The 20895-nt window shown below is 43.0% G+C and overlaps 1 protein-coding gene across 1 annotated transcript in view; it reads left to right on the top strand.

Annotated features, from left to right (window-relative positions):
• Positions 1-20895, top strand: part of LOC109906720 (E3 ubiquitin-protein ligase Midline-1-like) — a 44368-nt gene that overhangs the window by 16002 nt on the left and 7471 nt on the right. Inside the window, exons 3-4 of the mRNA XM_020504579.2 lie at positions 17868-17963; positions 20533-20640. Coding sequence (XP_020360168.1) covers positions 17868-17963; positions 20533-20640 — 204 coding nt within the window. The remainder of the gene's footprint in view (positions 1-17867; positions 17964-20532; positions 20641-20895) is intronic.

Raw genomic sequence — 20895 nt, 5'->3', positions numbered from 1 at the left:
CAACAACCAACAATATCTTACGGTCTCACTTCAGTATCTGAGAAGTTGATATACAGTCTAGGGCTGTTACCACATTCTGTATCCTCTGCTCAACAACCAACAATATCTTACGGTCTCACTTCAGTATCTGAGAAGTTGATATACAGTCTAGGGCTGTTACCACATTCTGTATCCTCTGCTCAACAACCAACAATATCTTACGGTCTCACTTCAGTATCTGAGAAGTTGATATACAGTCTAGGGCTGTTACCACATTCTGTATCCTCTGCTCAACAACCAACAATATCTTACGGTCTCACTTCAGTATCTGAGAAGTTGATATACAGTCTAGGGCTGTTACCACATTCTGTATCCTCTGCTCAACAACCAACAATATCTTACGGTCTCACTTCAGTATCTGAGAAGTTGATATACAGTCTAGGGCTGTTACCACATTCTGTATCCTCTGCTCAACAACCAACAATATCTTACGGTCTCACTTCAGTATCTGAGAAGTTGATATACAGTCTAGGGCTGTTACCACATTCTGTATCCTCTGCTCAACAACCAACAATATCTTACGGTCTCACTTCAGTATCTGAGAAGTTGATATACAGTCTAGGGCTGTTACCACATTCTGTATCCTCTGCTCAACAACCAACAATATCTTACGGTCTCACTTCAGTATCTGAGAAGTTGATATACAGTCTAGGGCTGTTACCACATTCTGTATCCTCTGCTCAACAACCAACAATATCTTACGGTCTCACTTCAGTATCTGAGAAGTTGATATACAGTCTAGGGCTGTTACCACATTCTGTATCCTCTGCTCAACAACCAACAATATCTTACGGTCTCACTTCAGTATCTGAGAAGTTGATATACAGTCTAGGGCTGTTACCACATTCTGTATCCTCTGCTCAACAACCAACAATATCTTACGGTCTCACTTCAGTATCTGAGAAGTTGATATACAGTCTAGGGCTGTTACCACATTCTGTATCCTCTGCTCAACAACCAACAATATCTTACGGTCTCACTTCAGTATCTGAGAAGTTGATATACAGTCTAGGGCTGTTACCACATTCTGTATCCTCTGCTCAACAACCAACAATATCTTACGGTCTCACTTCAGTATCTGAGAAGTTGATATACAGTCTAGGGCTGTTACCACATTCTGTATCCTCTGCTCAACAACCAACAATATCTTACGGTCTCACTTCAGTATCTGAGAAGTTGATATACAGTCTAGGGCTGTTACCACATTCTGTATCCTCTGCTCAACAACCAACAATATCTTACGGTCTCACTTCAGTATTCAACTTTTGCACAGGGGGGACAAACGTCAAAACTCGACAGCTGTGTTTAGATATTAATTCCGACTGGTTAAGGTAAGGGTTAAGGCTTGGGATAGGGTTAACCCTGTGAGACCCAAGCATAAGCCTCTAATTATGGGTAAAGTTTTTTTTTTTTTTTTTTTACTTCAAGTTTGTAGAACAATTTTGATGAAAAGTTGCAAAAATGTACCACTGTGATAGGTAGGAAGAATTTGTGTTCATGAAGAAAACTGTACAATTCTATAAAAAACACATAAAAATTTACCAAAAGCATTGACGCGCTGGTGCATGTCCCGTGGGTCCTGGTGGTATAATCTTTGACCCTCTGTAACTTTCTCACTCATCATTATTGATGATTCATTAATGATTATCCGTAATCATGTTAGCATCCACATTAATGTAGAATTGTTTAGAAACATGTTCTATTCTCATTTACAATACAAGTGACTCAAAAATGACACAAAACGTTAACTACCATATAATTCTTTTATTTCACCTTTATTTAACCAGGCAGGCTAGTTGAGAACAAGTTCTCATTTACAACTGCAACCTGGCCAAGAATAAAGCAAAGCAGCTCGACACATACAACAACACAGAGTTACACATGGAATAAACAAGCATACAGTCAACAATACAGTATAAAAAATCTATATACAGTGTGTGAAAATGAGGTAAGATAAGGGAGGTAAGGCAATAAATAGTGCATGGTGGCGAAGTAATTACAATATACCAATTAAACACTGGAGTGATTGATGTGCAGAAGATGAATGTGCAAGTAGAGATACTGGGGTGCAAAGGAGCAAGATAAATAAATAAATACAGTATGGGGATGAGGTAGTTGGATGGGCTATATTACAGATGGGCTATGTACAGGTGCGGTAATCTGTGAGCTGCTCTGACAGCTGGTGCTTAAAGCTAGTGAGGGAGGTATGAGTCTCCAGCTTCAGTTATTTTTGCAGTTTGTTCCAGTCATTGGTAGCAGAGAACTGGAAGGAAAGGCGGCCAATGGAACAATTGGTTTTGGGGGTGACTAGTGAGATATACCTGCTGGAGCGCGTGCTACGGGTGGGTGCTGATATGGTGACCAGTGAGCTGAGATGAGGCGGGGCTTTACCTAGCAGAGACTTGTAGATGACCTGGAGCCAGTGGGTTTGGTGACGAGTATGAAGCGAGGGCCTGCCAACGAGAGCATACAGGTCGCAATGGTGGGTAGTATATGGGACTTTGGTGACATAACGGATGGCACTGTGATAGACTGCATCCAATTTGTTGAATATAGTGTTGGAGGCTATTTTGTAAATGACATCGCCAAAGTCGAGGATCGGTAGGATGGTCAGTTTTACGAGGGTATGTTTGGCAGCATGAGTGAAGGATGCTTTGTTGTGAAATAGGAAGCCGATTCTAGATTTAATTTTGGATTGGAGATGATTGATGTTAGTCTGGAAGGAGAGTTTACAGTCTAACCAGACACCTAGGTATTTGTAGGTATTTATATTCTAAGTCAGAACCGCCAAGAGTAGTGATGCTGGACGGGCGGGCAGGTGCGGGCAGCGATCGGTTGAAGAGCATGCATTTAGTTTTACTTGCATTTATGAGCAGTTGGAGGCAACGGAAGGAGAGTTGTATGGCATTGAAGTTCGTCTGGAGGTTAGTTAACAGTGTCCAAAGAAGGGCCAGAAGTATACAGAATGGTGTCTTCTGCGTAGAGTTGGATCAGAGAGTCACCAGCAGCAAGAGCGACATCATTGATGTATACAGAGAAGAGAAGATGCCCTGTGGCATCCCCATAGAGACTGCCAGAGGTCCAGACAACAGGCCCTCTGATTTGACACTGTCACGGCCGTCCTCCTCTTCATCTGAAGAGGAGAGGCGAGAAGGATCGGACCAAAATGCGGCGTCGTAAGTGTCCATGGTAAATCTTTAATACCGAAAGTACTGACACTGTATACAAAACAATAAACAAATGACGACCGTGAAGCTACAACATAGACAATCACCCACAAACAAACAGTGCAACCCAGGCTACCTAAGTATGATTCTCAATCAGAGACAACTAATGACACCTGCCTCTGATTGAGAACCATACTAGGCCGAAACATAGAAATACCCAAATTATAGAAAAACAAACATAGACTGCCCACCCAACTCACGCCCTGACCATACTAACTAAATACAGAACACAGGAAATAAAGGTCAGAACGTGACAGTACCCCCCCCCCAAAGGTGCGGACTCCGGCCGCAAAACCTTGACCTATAGGGGAGGGTCTGGGTGGGCGTCTGTCCGCGGTGGCGGCTCTGGCGCAGGACGCGGACCCCACTTCACCATTGTCTTAGTCCGCCTTATTGTCCGCCTCCGTGGCTTTCTCACCATGGCCACCCCTCTCAATGACCCCACTGGACAGAGGGGCAGAAGCTCTGGACAGAGGGGCAGAAGCTCTGGACAGAGGGGCAGAAGCTCTGGACAGAGGGGCAGAAGCTCTGGACAGAGGGGCAGAAGCTCTGGCGCCTCTGGGCTGAGGGGCTCTGGCAGCGGCGCCGGACAGGCGGGAGACTCCGGCAGCGGCGCCGGACAGGCGGGAGGCTCCGGCAGCGGCGCCGGACAGGCGGGAGGCTCCGGCAGCGGCGCCGGACAGGCGGGAGGCTCCGGCAGCGGCGCCGGACAGGCGGGAGGCGCCGGACAGGCGGGAGGCTCCGGCAGCGGCGCCGGACAGGCGGGAGGCTCCGGCAGCGGCGCCGGACAGGCGGGAGGCTCCGGCAGCGGCGCCGGACAGGCGGGAGGCGCCGGACAGGCGGGAGGCTCCGGCAGCGGCGCCGGACAGGCGGGAGGCTCCGGCAGCGGCGCCGGACAGGGGGGAGGCGCCAGACAGGCGGGACCACCTGCAGGGAGGAGACAGAGAGACAGCCTGGTGCGTGGGGCTGCCACAGGAACCACCAGGCTGGGGAGACCCTCAGGAGGCTTGGTGTTAGGAGGCACCTGAAGGACCGGGCTGTGGGGGAGCACTGGAGCTCTGGTGCGCAACCTTGGCACCACTTCCCCAGGCTGGACAACTACTCTAGCCCGGACCCTCCAGAGTGCAGGCACAGGTTGAACCGGGCTGTGGGTAAGCACGGGAGATCTAGTGCTTACTACACGCACCTCTCCCTTAGGCTCCACTCCCACATTCGCCCGGCACGAGCAGAGCGCAGGCAGAGGACGCACTGCACCCTCCCAGCGCCCCGGAGACACAGCACGCAGAGCCGGCGCAGGATAACCTGGACCAAAACTGCGTACCGGCAACCAGACCCGCTGAGCAGGCACCATACGCCCTGGCTCGATGCCCACACTCTCACGGCACTTTCGGGGGGCTGCCCTATAGCGCACCGGGCTATGGGCACGCACTGGCGACACCGTGCGCTTAACCGCATAACACGGTGCCTGACCAGTAATGCGCTGCTTATAATAAGCACGAGGAGTGAGCTCAGGTCTGCTACCTGGCTTACTACCACACCTCGTCTGCCCCCCCCCCAAAACATTTTTGGGGCTGCCTCTCGTACCTGTCGCACTGCCGTGCTGCCTCCTCATATCGCCGCCGCTCAGCTTTCGCTGCCTCCAGCTCTGCTTTGGGGCGGCGATATTCCCCAGCCTGTGCCCAGGGTCCTTTCCCGTCTAGAATCTCCTCCCATGTCCAGGAGTCCTGTGATGCTGGCCGCTGTTTTTGCTGTTGCTGCTGCTGTCGTCGCTGCTGTTTACCACGCCGCTTGGTCCTTGGTTTTTTTTTTTTACTTCAAGTTTGTAGAACAATTTTGATGAAAAGTTGCAAAAATGTACCACTGTGATAGGTAGGAAGAATTTGTGTTCATGAAGAAAACTGTACAATTCTATAAAAAACACATAAAAATTTACCAAAAGCATTGACGCGCTGGTGCATGTCCCGTGGGTCCTGGTGGTATAATCTTTGACCCTCTGTAACTTTCTCACTCATCATTATTGATGATTCATTAATGATTATCCGTAATCATGTTAGCATCCACATTAATGTAGAATTGTTTAGAAACATGTTCTATTCTCATTTACAATACAAGTGACTCAAAAATGACACAAAACGTTAACTACCATATAATTCTTTTATTTCACCTTTATTTAACCAGGCAGGCTAGTTGAGAACAAGTTCTCATTTACAACTGCAACCTGGCCAAGAATAAAGCAAAGCAGCTCGACACATACAACAACACAGAGTTACACATGGAATAAACAAGCATACAGTCAACAATACAGTATAAAAAATCTATATACAGTGTGTGAAAATGAGGTAAGATAAGGGAGGTAAGGCAATAAATAGTGCATGGTGGCGAAGTAATTACAATATACCAATTAAACACTGGAGTGATTGATGTGCAGAAGATGAATGTGCAAGTAGAGATACTGGGGTGCAAAGGAGCAAGATAAATAAATAAATACAGTATGGGGATGAGGTAGTTGGATGGGCTATATTACAGATGGGCTATGTACAGGTGCGGTAATCTGTGAGCTGCTCTGACAGCTGGTGCTTAAAGCTAGTGAGGGAGGTATGAGTCTCCAGCTTCAGTTATTTTTGCAGTTTGTTCCAGTCATTGGTAGCAGAGAACTGGAAGGAAAGGCGGCCAATGGAACAATTGGTTTTGGGGGTGACTAGTGAGATATACCTGCTGGAGCGCGTGCTACGGGTGGGTGCTGATATGGTGACCAGTGAGCTGAGATGAGGCGGGGCTTTACCTAGCAGAGACTTGTAGATGACCTGGAGCCAGTGGGTTTGGTGACGAGTATGAAGCGAGGGCCTGCCAACGAGAGCATACAGGTCGCAATGGTGGGTAGTATATGGGACTTTGGTGACATAACGGATGGCACTGTGATAGACTGCATCCAATTTGTTGAATATAGTGTTGGAGGCTATTTTGTAAATGACATCGCCAAAGTCGAGGATCGGTAGGATGGTCAGTTTTACGAGGGTATGTTTGGCAGCATGAGTGAAGGATGCTTTGTTGTGAAATAGGAAGCCGATTCTAGATTTAATTTTGGATTGGAGATGATTGATGTTAGTCTGGAAGGAGAGTTTACAGTCTAACCAGACACCTAGGTATTTGTAGGTATTTATATTCTAAGTCAGAACCGCCAAGAGTAGTGATGCTGGACGGGCGGGCAGGTGCGGGCAGCGATCGGTTGAAGAGCATGCATTTAGTTTTACTTGCATTTATGAGCAGTTGGAGGCAACGGAAGGAGAGTTGTATGGCATTGAAGTTCGTCTGGAGGTTAGTTAACAGTGTCCAAAGAAGGGCCAGAAGTATACAGAATGGTGTCTTCTGCGTAGAGTTGGATCAGAGAGTCACCAGCAGCAAGAGCGACATCATTGATGTATACAGAGAAGAGAAGATGCCCTGTGGCATCCCCATAGAGACTGCCAGAGGTCCAGACAACAGGCCCTCTGATTTGACACTGTCACGGCCGTCCTCCTCTTCATCTGAAGAGGAGAGGCGAGAAGGATCGGACCAAAATGCGGCGTCGTAAGTGTCCATGGTAAATCTTTAATACCGAAAGTACTGACACTGTATACAAAACAATAAACAAATGACGACCGTGAAGCTACAACATAGACAATCACCCACAAACAAACAGTGCAACCCAGGCTACCTAAGTATGATTCTCAATCAGAGACAACTAACGACACCTGCCTCTGATTGAGAACCATACTAGGCCGAAACATAGAAATACCCAAATTATAGAAAAACAAACATAGACTGCCCACCCAACTCACGCCCTGACCATACTAACTAAATACAGAACACAGGAAATAAAGGTCAGAACGTGACAGACACACTGAACTCTATCAGATAAGTAGTTGGTGAACGAGGCGAGGTAGTGATTTCAGAAACCAAGGCTGTTTAGTCTGCCGATAAGAATGTGGAGATTGACAGAGTCGAAAGCCTTGGCCAGGTCGATGAATACGGCTGCACAGTAATGTCTCGTATCGATTGCGGTTATGATATCGTTTAGGACCTTGGGCAGAACATTTTCTGAAACACAACCAAAATGAACTGCAAATGCATCCAATACATTTGTAGAGTCACAAGCTTGAAGTAGTCATTGCGTGCTAGGAATATGGGACCAAATACTAAACTTTTGATTACTTTATTTCTAGGAATCTTTAGGGGAGTCAGTCATTTTGACACCTAGCTTTTTGAGTGAAAAAAATACTCCTTGTTAAACAACATCTCTTTCTCTGAGCAATTGGGTTCGTATAAAGTAATATAATTTCCCTTTTTTGCATACAGTTTAGCTCAGTATTTTTATTATTTATTTCATACAGTCATTATTGTTCATCTTTTTCAAGGATGTTAATCATTTCGGACCCTGAGCATCTAAAATGAAGTCATATTGTCTGAAATAGCAAAATGCATCAAATTGATCTATCCACAAAAAAAAATAATGCCATCAAAAAATGTATTTTTTGAAAGGATCAACTATTTTGTGGATTTTCTATGTAAGAAAGAACAGCTAACTTACATTTAGTAATATTTGGTTGTCCTGTTTTAACATGAAGAGATAACCTCCTGTCTTGCCTCTTTACCATAAAATGATCATCATCATCAATGTCATTTTTTTTTTACCTCATAGTTCTTTTATTTTAAATTTTTAAGATATACATTTGTATTATTTTCATATGTAGAGGCAATTTCAACATTATTCTTATTTGGTTGTCTATGTCTTGCTTGGCTATCAACATATGAAGAGTTTCATTCCAAAACGCTATAATGTATATCCACCTCACTCACAGATAAATAAGTAGTACATAATCACTACATCTTAGAGAAGACAGCAAAAAATGGCTCAAGTCATGTACTTGCATTGATGGTGTCATGACGTTGGCCTGGGGGTAGGTTTATGACAGTCATAAATACCTCTTTTCCCCGTTTTCCTCTCTCTACCCTACTGATGTGACATTTGAAAACCCCTTGGTTAACATAGAGATTCTGGGAACATCAGAAGGTGGGGGGAAATAAACTATATTCTGGTAATCCAACCAATTGAACATATGCGGTGGTACTTAATGAATATGATGTCAGTTTGGTTGTCATCTGGGACATTCTCATCAATGATAGGATGACATAGACTCTACAGTGGAAAGTCTGCACATTGTAGTTATCAGAGTCACATGGAATTGTTGTTCAATTTAAATGTTTGAATATAAAATTATTGGTGAAGAGATTAAATGTAATTTTAGCTTCCAAATGAGAGATTTGGGTTTTCATAAGGTTGGGCTCTGCTCAATCACTGGCCTGCCCCTGTGAAGAGACATTGGTTATAAAACTTTTCAAACACACCCTTCTCGCTCCACTATATAAAGCCTTGACGAAAATGTAACCTCCTGTTCCAAGTACGTGAGGTCTGCAGCCTCTGCGTCAAAAGGACTAATATGTCAACTACTGAACTAAGCCAACCTCAGCGTGAGCTTTGGTTGTGATTGGTATGAACTTTGAACTCTTATTCACTACAGAAGTGACAGAAGTGATACCTCGTGATACCTCCCGCCGTGGAGTTAGCAACAGCAGCTGCAAACACGGGCTAGGAAAGAACAGACAGAGTATCCCGTCTACCACACAACGACATTACTACAACGTATCCAATTGACCACCAGAGACATTCTTCAAAGGACAAAGGACTCAGTTTGCCAACACAGCCTTCCATCTACCACCAACCTAACGAAGCGCAGCTCAGAGTAAATATTTATTGCATTTTCCTTTTCCAAATGGGAGGTAATTTAGAATGCATAAGATACTGTATTTACGATAGCACAGCTTCTCCCTTTGTCCCTCAGTCTTCCCGCTCTTTCACTCAAACCCAGCCCCTTTTCTTTTGTTCAACCAGCTGTCATATCTGTTCCGCCCACTAGGGACGTTTTCCTTTATGACGTAATTTGTAATCAAGGTATAATTCATTCTGTGTATATGTAATTCTGTGTGATTAGTTAGGTAATTAGTAAATAAATCATTACACCCAATTTTGTATTGCTGATTCAACTTGTTAGGCAGGGTTCGTGAAGATAACCAAGAATTTACAACTTTCAGATGAAACTGAATTAAGGTGACGATTAATATTGACTGCTATTGATGTAAAATATTACTAGGTCTTTAAGAGTTTATTCGGAAGATAACAGCTCTATAAATATTATTTTGTGGTGCCCCGACTCTCTAGTTAATTACATTGACATGATTAGCTCAATCAGGTAATATTAATTACGGAGAAAGGATTTTATAGAATAGCATGTCATATCACTTAATCCGGCATAGCCAAAGACACCAACATATGCTTTTGTAGGGGACCATTGTAGTCTCAGTCGAGTGGACAGGTCTCTAATGTTTCAGAGGCTACTAATGCCAAAGGAATCATACTGACACACAACAAATGCTACTAAGAAATAAATATGGGTCGAAGGAAATGCATATAGTGTTTGACATAATTTTTTAGTGTAGGACCTTTATATGATGCGATATAGGTAGCATTGCATTTTTGCAACTGTGGGTCTAAAAGGGATTAAACAGAAAAAATGTAATGGTTTCTAACATTTCCCCCCGTGGATCGTATCCAAGGCATCTCCCGACGTCCTGGGAACCTGGACAAACGTTGAATACTGAAGTGGATCTGGTGTGACCTGGCTGCAACAACAGCGCTAGAGGGAGTTGTGATGTGTGATGACCCGGTAGACATTTTTCAGAGGATTAGACTGCTTGTTCAGGGACACCCGGACACAGAGTGAGCAGGAAAACAACGTCCCACCTGCCTATCTGGAAAGAAACAGTGGTATAGCAACAGTATAGAATAATCGGTCTACTCCCATGACATCACTGCCTGAGGCTAGCTATGTGTAACATCACTGAATGTCAGTGATAAACAGGGATAAAATATGTTTCTTGTTGTCATTCCGAACAGAAGCCTGTTGCTAAGAGATGTTTGGTATTGTGTTATGTTATAATGGTGGAATGGGCACTGACATGATAGTTCTTGGGGACCATTGTCTGCTAACTTTTATTAGTTTTTCAAATCAGTGTCTGACCAGCAAATGCAGGTATATGCTTGCAGGTAATTAAATGCCAGGCAAAGCACAACAACCAGCCTAGTTGCCCTCGTATAGAGGATGCAGAAGAAGTTATGTCACACGCCATGTTTTATCAGTGACCTTGTTTACAGTAAAAGGTACAGGACCTGATGTACAGGGTGTGAAGAGGGTAGGCCTCCTAGGACTCACACATATTAGGGGGATGCTGCTTTAGTGGAATGCTTTAGTGGGATGCTCACTTCTGACTATGGGAGAAGGAGAAAAGGGCAAAGTTGTGATCCTGGTACTCCTGAGTCATGCCGTTCACAAAGGCAAACATTGGAGTAGAAATTGACACCCCAAAAGGTTCATACTTACAAATATATAACAATTTTGTTATTTCCAAAACACATATACATTATAGGTTGACCATTGCATTAAGATAAAAAAACAGCCGGCCTGTCCTCAGCTCTCTTTATGCTATGGTAGTGTCAAAAAAACAGTGTTTAAGATGCCTTTGGTGCTTCCTCCAATATAGATATGATCAGATATTGAACAGTAAACGTTTTTCAGGGATCTTGGAAGGTCAAGTTGAAAGAAGCCATTGAAATCTTGCTTAGTGGTAGCTTTCTCTTGATTAGATACAGATGTTGAAGGAAAGACGTTGGAATGTATTTCCTTCATAGAACTCCCTGCAACTGCCTTCAATGTCATCTGACCACACTCAGGAGTAGCGCACTTTTTTTTTTACAAAACTGTATTTAAATCTCCAAAGTTTCCATATACCCTGCCACTAATGACCAGGGATTTCTCCCAGTTTGAAATGTTATCTACTGAAATGTGGCTTGTGATATTCCGCAATGAAGAGAACTAGTGTATTTGGTAAATGGATACAGTAGGCTGTCATTTCATCTACTACATTATCTCCTTCTGTGAGAACATTCAAAATAGAAACTAAGGATTTAGGCAGTCCATCCGTTGTATTTGCATTTTGGTTTTTAAAAACAAACTATTTGAAATATCTATAAATAGGACAATTGCATTGAGTTTAAGTTCAACCATGTTTTAATTTGTATTTTATTTCACCTTTATTTAACCAGGTAAGCTAGTTGAGAACAAGTTCTCATTTACAACTGCGACCTGGCCAAGATAAAGCAAAGCAGTGCGACACAAACAACAACATAGAGTTACACATGGAATAAACAAGCGTACTGTCAATAACACAATAGAAAAAAAGAAAGTCTATATACAGTGTGTGCAAATAGCATGAGGAGGTAAGGCAATAAATAGGCCATAGTTGCGAAGTAATTACAATTTAGCAAATTAACACTGGAGTGATAGATGAGCGGATGGTGATGTGGAAGTAGAAATACTGGTGTGCAAAAGAGCAGAAAAGTCAATAAAAACAATATGGGAATGAGGTAGGTAGATTGGGTGGGCTATGTACAGATGGGCTATGTACAGCTGCAGCGATCGGTTAGCTGCTCAGATAGCCGATGTTTAAAGTTAGTCATTGGCAGCAGAGAACTGGAAGGAAAGGCAGCCAAAGGAGATGGGGATGACCAGTGAGATATACCTTCTGGAGCACGTGCTACTGGTGGGAGCTGTTATCATGACCAGTGAGCTGAGATAAGGCGGAGCTTTACCTAGCATAGACTTATAGATGACCTGGAGCCAGTGGGTCTGGCGACGAATATGTAGCGAAGGCCAGCCGACTAGAGCATACAGGTCGCAGTGGTGGGTGGTGTAAGAGGCTTTGTTGACAAACTAATGGCACTGTGATAGACTGCATCCAGTTTGCTGAGTAGAGTATTGGAGGCAATTTTGTAAATGACATCGCCGAAGTCGAGTATCGGTAGGATGGTCAGTTTTATGAGGGTATGTTTGGCGGCATGAGTGAAAGATGCTTTGTTGCAAAATAGGAAGCCAATTCTAGATTTAATTTTGGATTGGAGATGTTTAATATGAGTCTGGAAGGAGAGTTTACAGTCTAGCCAGACATCTAGGTATTTGTAGTTGTCCACGTATTCTAGGTCAGAACCGTCCAGAGTAGTGATGCTAGTCGGGCGGGCAGGTGCGGGCAGTGAACGGTTGAAAAACATGCATTTGGTTTTACTAGCATTTAAGAGCAGTTGGAGGCCACGGAAGGAGTGTTGTATGGCATTGAAGCTCGTCTGGAGGTTTGTTAACACAGTGTCCAAAGAAAGGTGTATACAGTTGTATACAGAATGGTGTCGTCTGCGTAGAGGTGGATCAGGGAATCACCCGCAGCAAGAGCGACATCGTTGATATATACAGAGAAAAGAGTCAGCCCGAGAATTGAACCTTGTGGTACCCCCATAGAGACTGCCAGAGGTCTGGACAACAGGACTCTGAACTCTGTCTGAGAAGTAGTTGGTGAACCAGGCGAGGCAGTCATTTGAGAAACCAAGGCTGTTGAGAAACCAAGGCTGTTGCCGATAAGAATACGTTGATTAGAAATCCATGGCTTAAAAACAGTGTCCATGTATGCCGATGACTCAAGTTTTAGGTTAAGTCCGCAAGCTAGATCCCTGCAATATCTCATTGATGACTTTTCTGTACTCTCTGGACTAAAACCTAATTATGATAAGTGTACGATATTACGTATTGGATCCTTAAAAAATACAACTTTTACATGACCTTGTAGCTTACCTATAAAATGGGCTGATGGTGAAGTAGACATACTCGGTATTCATATTACAAAATATATAAATAAGCTCTCCACAATGAATTTCAATAAGAAACTTGTAAAAATAGACAAGATCCTGCAACCATGGAGAGGTAAGTACCTGCCTATTTATGGAAAAATTGCCCTGATTAACTCCTTAGTCATATCTCAGTTTACTCACTTACTTATGGCGCTGTCTACTCCTGATGATTTGTTTTTCAAATCATACGTACAAAAAATATTTCGCTTTTTCTGGGACGCTAAACCAGACAAAATAAAACGAGCCTATCTATATAATGAATATGAATTGGGTGGGTTGAGATTATTAAATATAAACGCACTAAACCTCTCTCTAAAAGCTTCACTCATTCAAAAGTTTTATTTGAACCCTAAGTCGTTCTCAAGTAGATTAATAAGAAAAGCTCATCCATTGTTTAAAAATGGCCTTTTTGCCTTTGTGCAGATTGCCATGTCTCATTTTCGATTAATTGAAAATGATACTTTTGTGAAAGTATCTGTCTTTTTCAAACAAGCATTGCAGAGCTGGCTACAATTTCAATTTCATCCCCCTGAAAAGATTGAACAAATATTACAACAAATATTATGGCTGAACTCAAATGTGCTGGTTGATAAAATACCTGTACAACCAATTGATTACATAGCATTGCCCCAAAAATGGAGGCGGTGGGAGGCAGCTGGAGGAGGTAGGGAACTGGTCTGTTTGCCCAATATAAAGGATCAAAACTGAAATAAAGGAATAAAAATTGCATAAATAGGAAAGTACACCAGTTTCATTTGAGGACCAGGATGTGGACAACTGTGCCATACAGATTGCAAAATAGTTGGGAAGAGATTTTTGTTGTACCGATTCCATGGTACAGGGTGTATGAGTTGATATATAAAACAACGCAAGATTCAAGACTTCGTGCTTTTCAGCTAAAATTATGATGTAGAATTCTTGCCACCAACAAAATGTTGAATATTTGGGGCATAAAATCATCAAAGCTCTGCAGATTTTGTTGTGAGGATACAGAATCAATAGACCATTTATTTTGGTATTGTCCTCAGGTAGCCTGTTTCTGGTCTCAGGTTCAGGAATGGCTGAAAATGATCTAAAATTGACGCTAGAAATAGTACTGTTAGGAGATCTGGAGAGACCGGGTCAGTAAATCACTAATATACTAATACTCTTAGTAAAAGTATTTATATTCAACACACAATCTGTAGATTCTATTCGATTAGATAGATTGAAATTGTACGTTAAACATCATAGCATAGTTGAAAGATATGTGTTGCGTAGAAACACAAAGTGGGTGGCCAGCAGAGATAGATGGGATGGGCTGAGGGAAGCTGAGGGTTGGTAAGTGGAATTGGAGACAAGTGGGAGTGGAGTTACTGTGTGAGAGAGAATGATGGTCAAAAGATAAGGGGAAAAAAAGTCTAAATAAAACCTAATAAAAGTACATTTGGATGACACTAAGTGGCAGTGTTTTTACAACTTATGCCGGTTTGCCTGAGGCTGATGCCGTGCAAGTGTTTGTACACATGCATATACACACACTCTCATTCAAACAAACACATACAAGAACACACACATACATGTAATAGTGCCAGACATACACACAAACATTTTTTAAATTGTATTTAAAAAAATGTATTTTGCATTGTTGTTTGCTTTTTTCTTCTGTCTATTCCTTTTTTCTCTTTAGTTCATTATCTTGGTTGTTGTTGCATTGGGGGGGTTCTTGGGGGTGGGGAATGGAATATATTTTTATTTTATTAAATTTTTTCTTTGGGGGGGGGCTGTGGGAGGGCTCTCGAATGGTTGAGGGACAGCTATTGGGGAACTGTTGGGGGATCTTGGAGGGTTCGGGTTTCACAAGATTGTGATCATGAAAAGGAACTATGACATATATTTTATATCACTATCATGCACACGCACCCTCACACATAAGGATGGCTCTGTTGCGGAAAGACTGATACATGTTTGATACTGTCTTGTTTGTCCTTCATGTTGTAATACTTTAATGTTACCCCTTCCTTGCGTTTTTTTGTAATAAATAATTGTAAAATAAAAAAAATTCAAATAATTGACAGAGTCGAAAGCCTTGGCCAGGTTGATGAAGATGGCTGCACTATCGATTATCGATGGCGGTTATGATATTGTTTATTACCTTGAGCGTGGCTGAGGTGCACCCATGACCAGCTTAAAAACCGGATTGCACAGTGGAGAAGGCACGGTGGGATTCTAAATGGTCAGTGATCTGTTTATTAACTTGGCTTTCGAAGACTTTAGAAAGGCAGGGCAGGATGGACATAGGTCTATAACAGTTTGGGTTTAGAGTGTCACCCCCTTTGAAGAGGGGGATGACCGCGGCAGCTTTCCAATCTTTAGGGATCTGTGACGATTCGAAAGAGAGCTTGAACAGAAGCTGGGGAGGCTTGGACAAGTTGCTGCGTGGGGTGCGGAGGTGTTGGCCGGGGTTGGGGTAGCCAGGAGGAAAGCATGGCCAGTCGTAGAGAAATGCTTCTTGAAATTCTCGATTATCGTGGATTTATCGGTGGTGACAGTGTTATCTAGCCTCAGTGCAGTGTGCAGCTGGGAGGAGGTGCTCTTGTTCTCCATGGACTTTACAGTGTCCCAAAACGTTTTGTAGTTAGAGCTACAGGATGCAAATTTATGTTTGAAAAAGCTAGCCTTTGCTTTCCTGTGTGTATTGGTTCCTGACTTCCCTGAAAAGTTGCATATCGCTGGGATTATTTGATGCTAGTGCAGTCTGCCACAAGATGTTTTAGTGCTGTTCGAGGTCAGTCAGGTCTGGAGTGAACCAGGGGCTATATCTGTTCTTAGTTCTACATTTTTTTAAAGGGGCATGTTGAGGAAATTACTTTTAAAGAACGACCAGGCATCCTCGACTGATGGAATGAGGTCGATATCCTTCCAGGATACCCGGGCCAGGTCAATTAGAAAGGCCTGCTTGCAGAAGTGTTTTAGGGAGCGTTTGACAGTGATGAGGGGTGGTAGTTCGACCACAGACCCATAACGGACGCAGGCAATGAGGCAGTGATCGCTGAGATCCTGATTGAAAACAGCAGAGGTGTATTTGGAGGACAAGTTGGTTAGGATAACATCTATTAGGTGCCCGTGTTTATGGATTTTGGGTTGTACCTGGTGGGTTCCTTGATAATTTGTGTGAGAGTGAGGGCATCTAGCTTAGATTGTAGACTGCCGGGGTGTTAAGCATATCCCAGTTTAGGTCGCCTAACAGAATGAACTCTGAAGATGTGTCTCCTGCCTAATATGAGTCTTTCCTTTTACCACCATAGACATTTCTTTACTCCATACAGCCGAAGGTCTTTCAAGAGAGGTCTTATCCACATGATTTCTCTCTCAGTGAATCTCATTTACTCTATCAACACATTCACAGACATCAGGCTTGGATCACCCCAACATTGTCATACATTATTTATTGTCCAATAGTTTCAAGATATGTAACAGATGCTTCTTTCACATTTCTTCTGATACTCTGATTTATTCTGACCTCGTACTAGGTGAATAAGAATAAAATACATATTAAATATCCTCCTCAACCCAGAGCTTGTGTCCATTTTAAACTCAGTGAGTAGAGACTATGAGCTATAAATACATGAGATCAAGAGTAATTTCTCCTGACCCTAATACAAATTTACAACAGGGACATTTTAATTAATCTTCTCAGGAATGTGGGGGACAAATTCCATTGTATTAACGTCAATTTCAATCGGCCATTAGATTTAACACGCCGAGGAGAACATAATGGAGGGAGTCACATGGGGCATACTGTTTGACCCCTTAGTTGGTGACTGAACTACGGTTTTGGTTTCCAGTGATACCTATTCAATATGTCCATTCAAGCAAGAAGACACGCTAGTAGTCCTTGTAGTATTGCTGTTTTCCTCCATGGGTTCAGTTATATTTACACCCCCGTTGATCATGCCATCGCCTATGGTCCTTAATGTGTTTTGTTTTTGTATGTCATCGTCGTATTAAGGCCATCCATTAGACTGGCAAACCCCCCCACCCTTATTCTCCTGCCTGGCTCGTCTGTTGTTTACGTTGTTTACCCATGGGGCAACTCCATTTAATCCCTACTGAACATCACATTGTGGCTTAATATGGTCGGTTTGGCAATAATATGATAGAATGATGAAATAAAGAAGACAGGTTTTTTTTCTTGGCAGAATAGGAAGGGGGGGGGGAAAGGGGAAAAAACGTCAGGAAGAACAGCTTACATAAAGACTCTTTGATAGGTAGATGGGCTGTCAGAGGAGCTTTTGATGCTTCATTTGCCGATCTGGGGGGGGGGTTTATGCATGACGTTTTTTCCCCCCGGAGTGGCTCAGGCTCTGGCAGTCGTGTTAGGCTGTGAGTCCTGCTCAGAGACTGACTGACCGGGATGAGGCGGTATCGGGACGAGGGACAGGGGCAGCGCCCGGAGGTTCGTGTCCAAATTGTCCAGAAGCGAATGTGACAACTGTGGATGAGATTTTGGAAGGGGAAGGAGGGAGGAGGAGGATGAGGAGAGGGAGGGAGGAAGAGAGGGAGGAGGAAGAGAGGGAGGAGGAGGAAGATGCTTCTCCGTTTTGGCTTTATGATTTTGCTCTCTCTAAAACAGAAATGTAGGACCTCTGACACCTTTTGATCAGCTTGGTTTGTGTTTATTTTCTCTGGAAAGTATGGTAGGTTGATTTTCAGGCGTGTTCATGAGAAAAACAAGGACAATAACTATTGTTTTCTCTTCTGTCTTCAATAGTAATTTCCTCTTTCTTTTGCAGCAAGCGTTGGATTCCAACCTGAGTCATTTGGTCAAGAGGAATAATGAGTTGGAAGGGTTGATGGGAAAGTTGATCCAAACCTGTCAACATGTAGAGGTGAGCGCTCTGTCACTGACCATGCTATGAGTTCAGAGATGCGTGCATGTGCAAGAGGCATGCTGTAGCCAGTGTAGTGCATGTGATGCAAGCCCAATTAACTAACTGTACAGTATGTCGTTCACCTCAGAGAACTACAAACTTTGTAGATTTTTGGATTGATTTTTTTCAAATGATGATTTCCCTGACACGATTATGCTAATGTTGTCATGTCATCATGAAGTAGTTTGTGTGGCAACAGATGCTCCTGTCTCCGCTTGAGTTTGCTCATCTAAATTTGCACATAGAATCATGTTCTACAATTTCAAAATGCACAATGTTTTCCTGATATAGGCTACTAATCATTGAGTTGTCAAGCAACACATTATAAACATGTATTATAATATATTAATGTCCAACGTAAATGTTCCCATGTGCAATACAATTAGATTTTACTGATGTATCTATACGGAGACCACCGATTGGTTGTGCCACTTCTTTAAAGAAGGTTCTTCTGGATTAAGGCTTTCTGACCATAGTCACTTGTTCTTGATCTGTGATGATTCAAATTAGAAGCGCCTGAGAGGAAAGAGTCACAGCCCCATGGTGGAAAGGTGGGCTAGGAAATGAAAATGACATGGGCCTGAATCTTTATGACTTATACTCTAAGCAGAGATTGTAATATGCCTCCATGGCCACTGTGACCAGTACACTAAAAGGGTGGTAACATTTGAGGACAGGCCGCAGGTCCACTTTGGTCATTTCATTTAGCCTTTTAAAATCCACAAACCTGGTCCTTTTTAAATGGATGTATTTAAATAATGCATCAGAGAAAAAGAGGGGAAATATCTGACCTCGTTTTCATGGTGGATGTAGGTCAGAAACGAACGTGTACATGGTTTTTAAACACACTTCCACCCATTAAATAATGAGTGTATAGGCTAACTCTCAAGTGATTCTGTGTGTGTGTGTGTGTGTGTGTGTGTGCGTGCAGCTTGTGCTCAGTGAATCAACTTTGTACTTTGTAAAAGTAATCTGCGTGAATAATTGAGGAATGTGGAATGAGCTGCAGAATTATTGTGCAACACATGAAACCACTTCATTAAAGCTGTAGATTTTAATTTGATATATCCACCCCAAGGATTACAGTTAGAGTTTCTTTTTTGTATAGTCATCATCAGTGTGCATAAATGTGCAAGGACCGGAAAGACTCCCTTTCTCAGCACTTAAAGAGAGTACACAGGACGCGTGTGTACTTTTTGGAGAGATCGCTGAATATTTGAAAGCCTTCTAAAGCAAATCAGCCTCTCCTCCACCTTCTGTTAAACGTTTCTGAGCTCTTTTGACGGGCAATTCCCCAGAAACGCTTTTGCTTTGGGTTAAATGAATCTCTTATGCTCCTGCCAAAGACTCATCTTTTATGTCCGTCACACGCTCCCCTGCCATGTCCAAAGGCTGAGCCCACAGTGTGTCCTCACTGAACATCCTACTGTAATACATAGAGAGTTCACTAGACCTACAATCCACAAATATTCCACGGCAGATCAGAGGGAGAGATGGTGGCACTCACCCATGACCCCCGTCTAAACCCTGTGAACGTACAGTAGAGAAACTCACTCACAGGGCGAAGGAACCTAATTACTGGCGCTGAAAAGGCAGATCTGTGTGCGTTTCAATGAGTCCCTTTCATATCATAAACAGCCTGTCCACACCAGGGAGTGACCGTAACACACCTCGTTGGCTTGGCAACGCTCAAACAATCCCTCTTTCACAACTCCCCTCTCTGCTTTTCGCTTCGGTTGAAAATGTGTGTTTCACCAGGACATAAAAACAGGCACCAAAGAGGCATCTATTTCAAAGGCCTGTGGCTAGTCAAGTGGACCTGAGTGTGCATGCACTCACCAATCGCAAACCTTCAAGATCTGTAGACTGATCCAAATGCTACATGGAATTGAGCACTGTTAGACTCAGCAAAACACAGGCATTTTTTATCTTCTGTAGTAGCCAGAAACAAACACACATTAAGGTACTGTGGCTCAATGTTGATTCATTCACCCGTAGGCTATTATTTGCAATGCAAAAACCAACTGACATCTGAATTATCATTAGTTGAACTAGAGCTTTAAATGGATACTGCAAGATTCTGGCAATTCATCTGTTTTTCTACTTTTTTATAAATCATGGCCTTGAGACAGGTCGGACATTTTGACAATTACAAAACATTAAAGGGATAATGCGAGATCCGGTTTTCGACATAGCCAGAGTCAGATGAACTCGTGGATACCATTTTTATGTCTCTGCATACAGTATGAAAGAAGTTAGAGGTAATTTTGAAAGCCAATGCTGAGCCACTGCTAACTAGCGTTACCATACGCTAGCGTTCCTGTAGACTTCCAGTAATTGCGCTGACGCTAGTTAGCGTTGGCTCTTGAAACTACCTCTTAACTTCCTTCATAATGCAGACATAAAAATGGTATCCATGAGTTCGTCTGACTCTGGGGAAGTATAACAGTAAATGGTTTGTAATTACAGTTTACTTAAGGCTGTGAATTATCAGACAGCTGAATTATGTTTCATTTGTGTTTCTCAGGTCAATGCATCGCGGCAGGAGGGAAAGCTGATGGAAGAATGCGACCTCCTGATTGACATCATCCAGCAAAGGAGGCAGATCATTGGGACCAAAATCAAGGAGGGAAAGGTAAGATCCAGGAGTGACCATGGGTCTGAAAGGGGAATCCCAAAAAAACACACACACACACACAATCCTCTGCACTTTCTCTGAGCTGCAGTCTGAACCGTACGGCCTGGGAAGGAATGTAATAGTAAAACAACAGAAGGGTAAATGTCTCTCGCCTTCTGTTCGGGGTCTGCATTGGATCTGTTGGAAAGTCCACCGTCTGTTCACTCTCGATCTGTTCATTTACGATGCAAAGCGAACATTTGAACAAGTTCA

The sequence above is a fragment of the Oncorhynchus kisutch genome, linkage group LG16, assembly GCF_002021735.2.
Source record: "Oncorhynchus kisutch isolate 150728-3 linkage group LG16, Okis_V2, whole genome shotgun sequence".
NCBI lineage: Eukaryota > Metazoa > Chordata > Actinopteri > Salmoniformes > Salmonidae > Oncorhynchus > Oncorhynchus kisutch.
The sequence above is the reverse complement of the archived record's forward strand: the minus strand, read 5'-3'. Positions and strand labels throughout refer to the sequence as shown.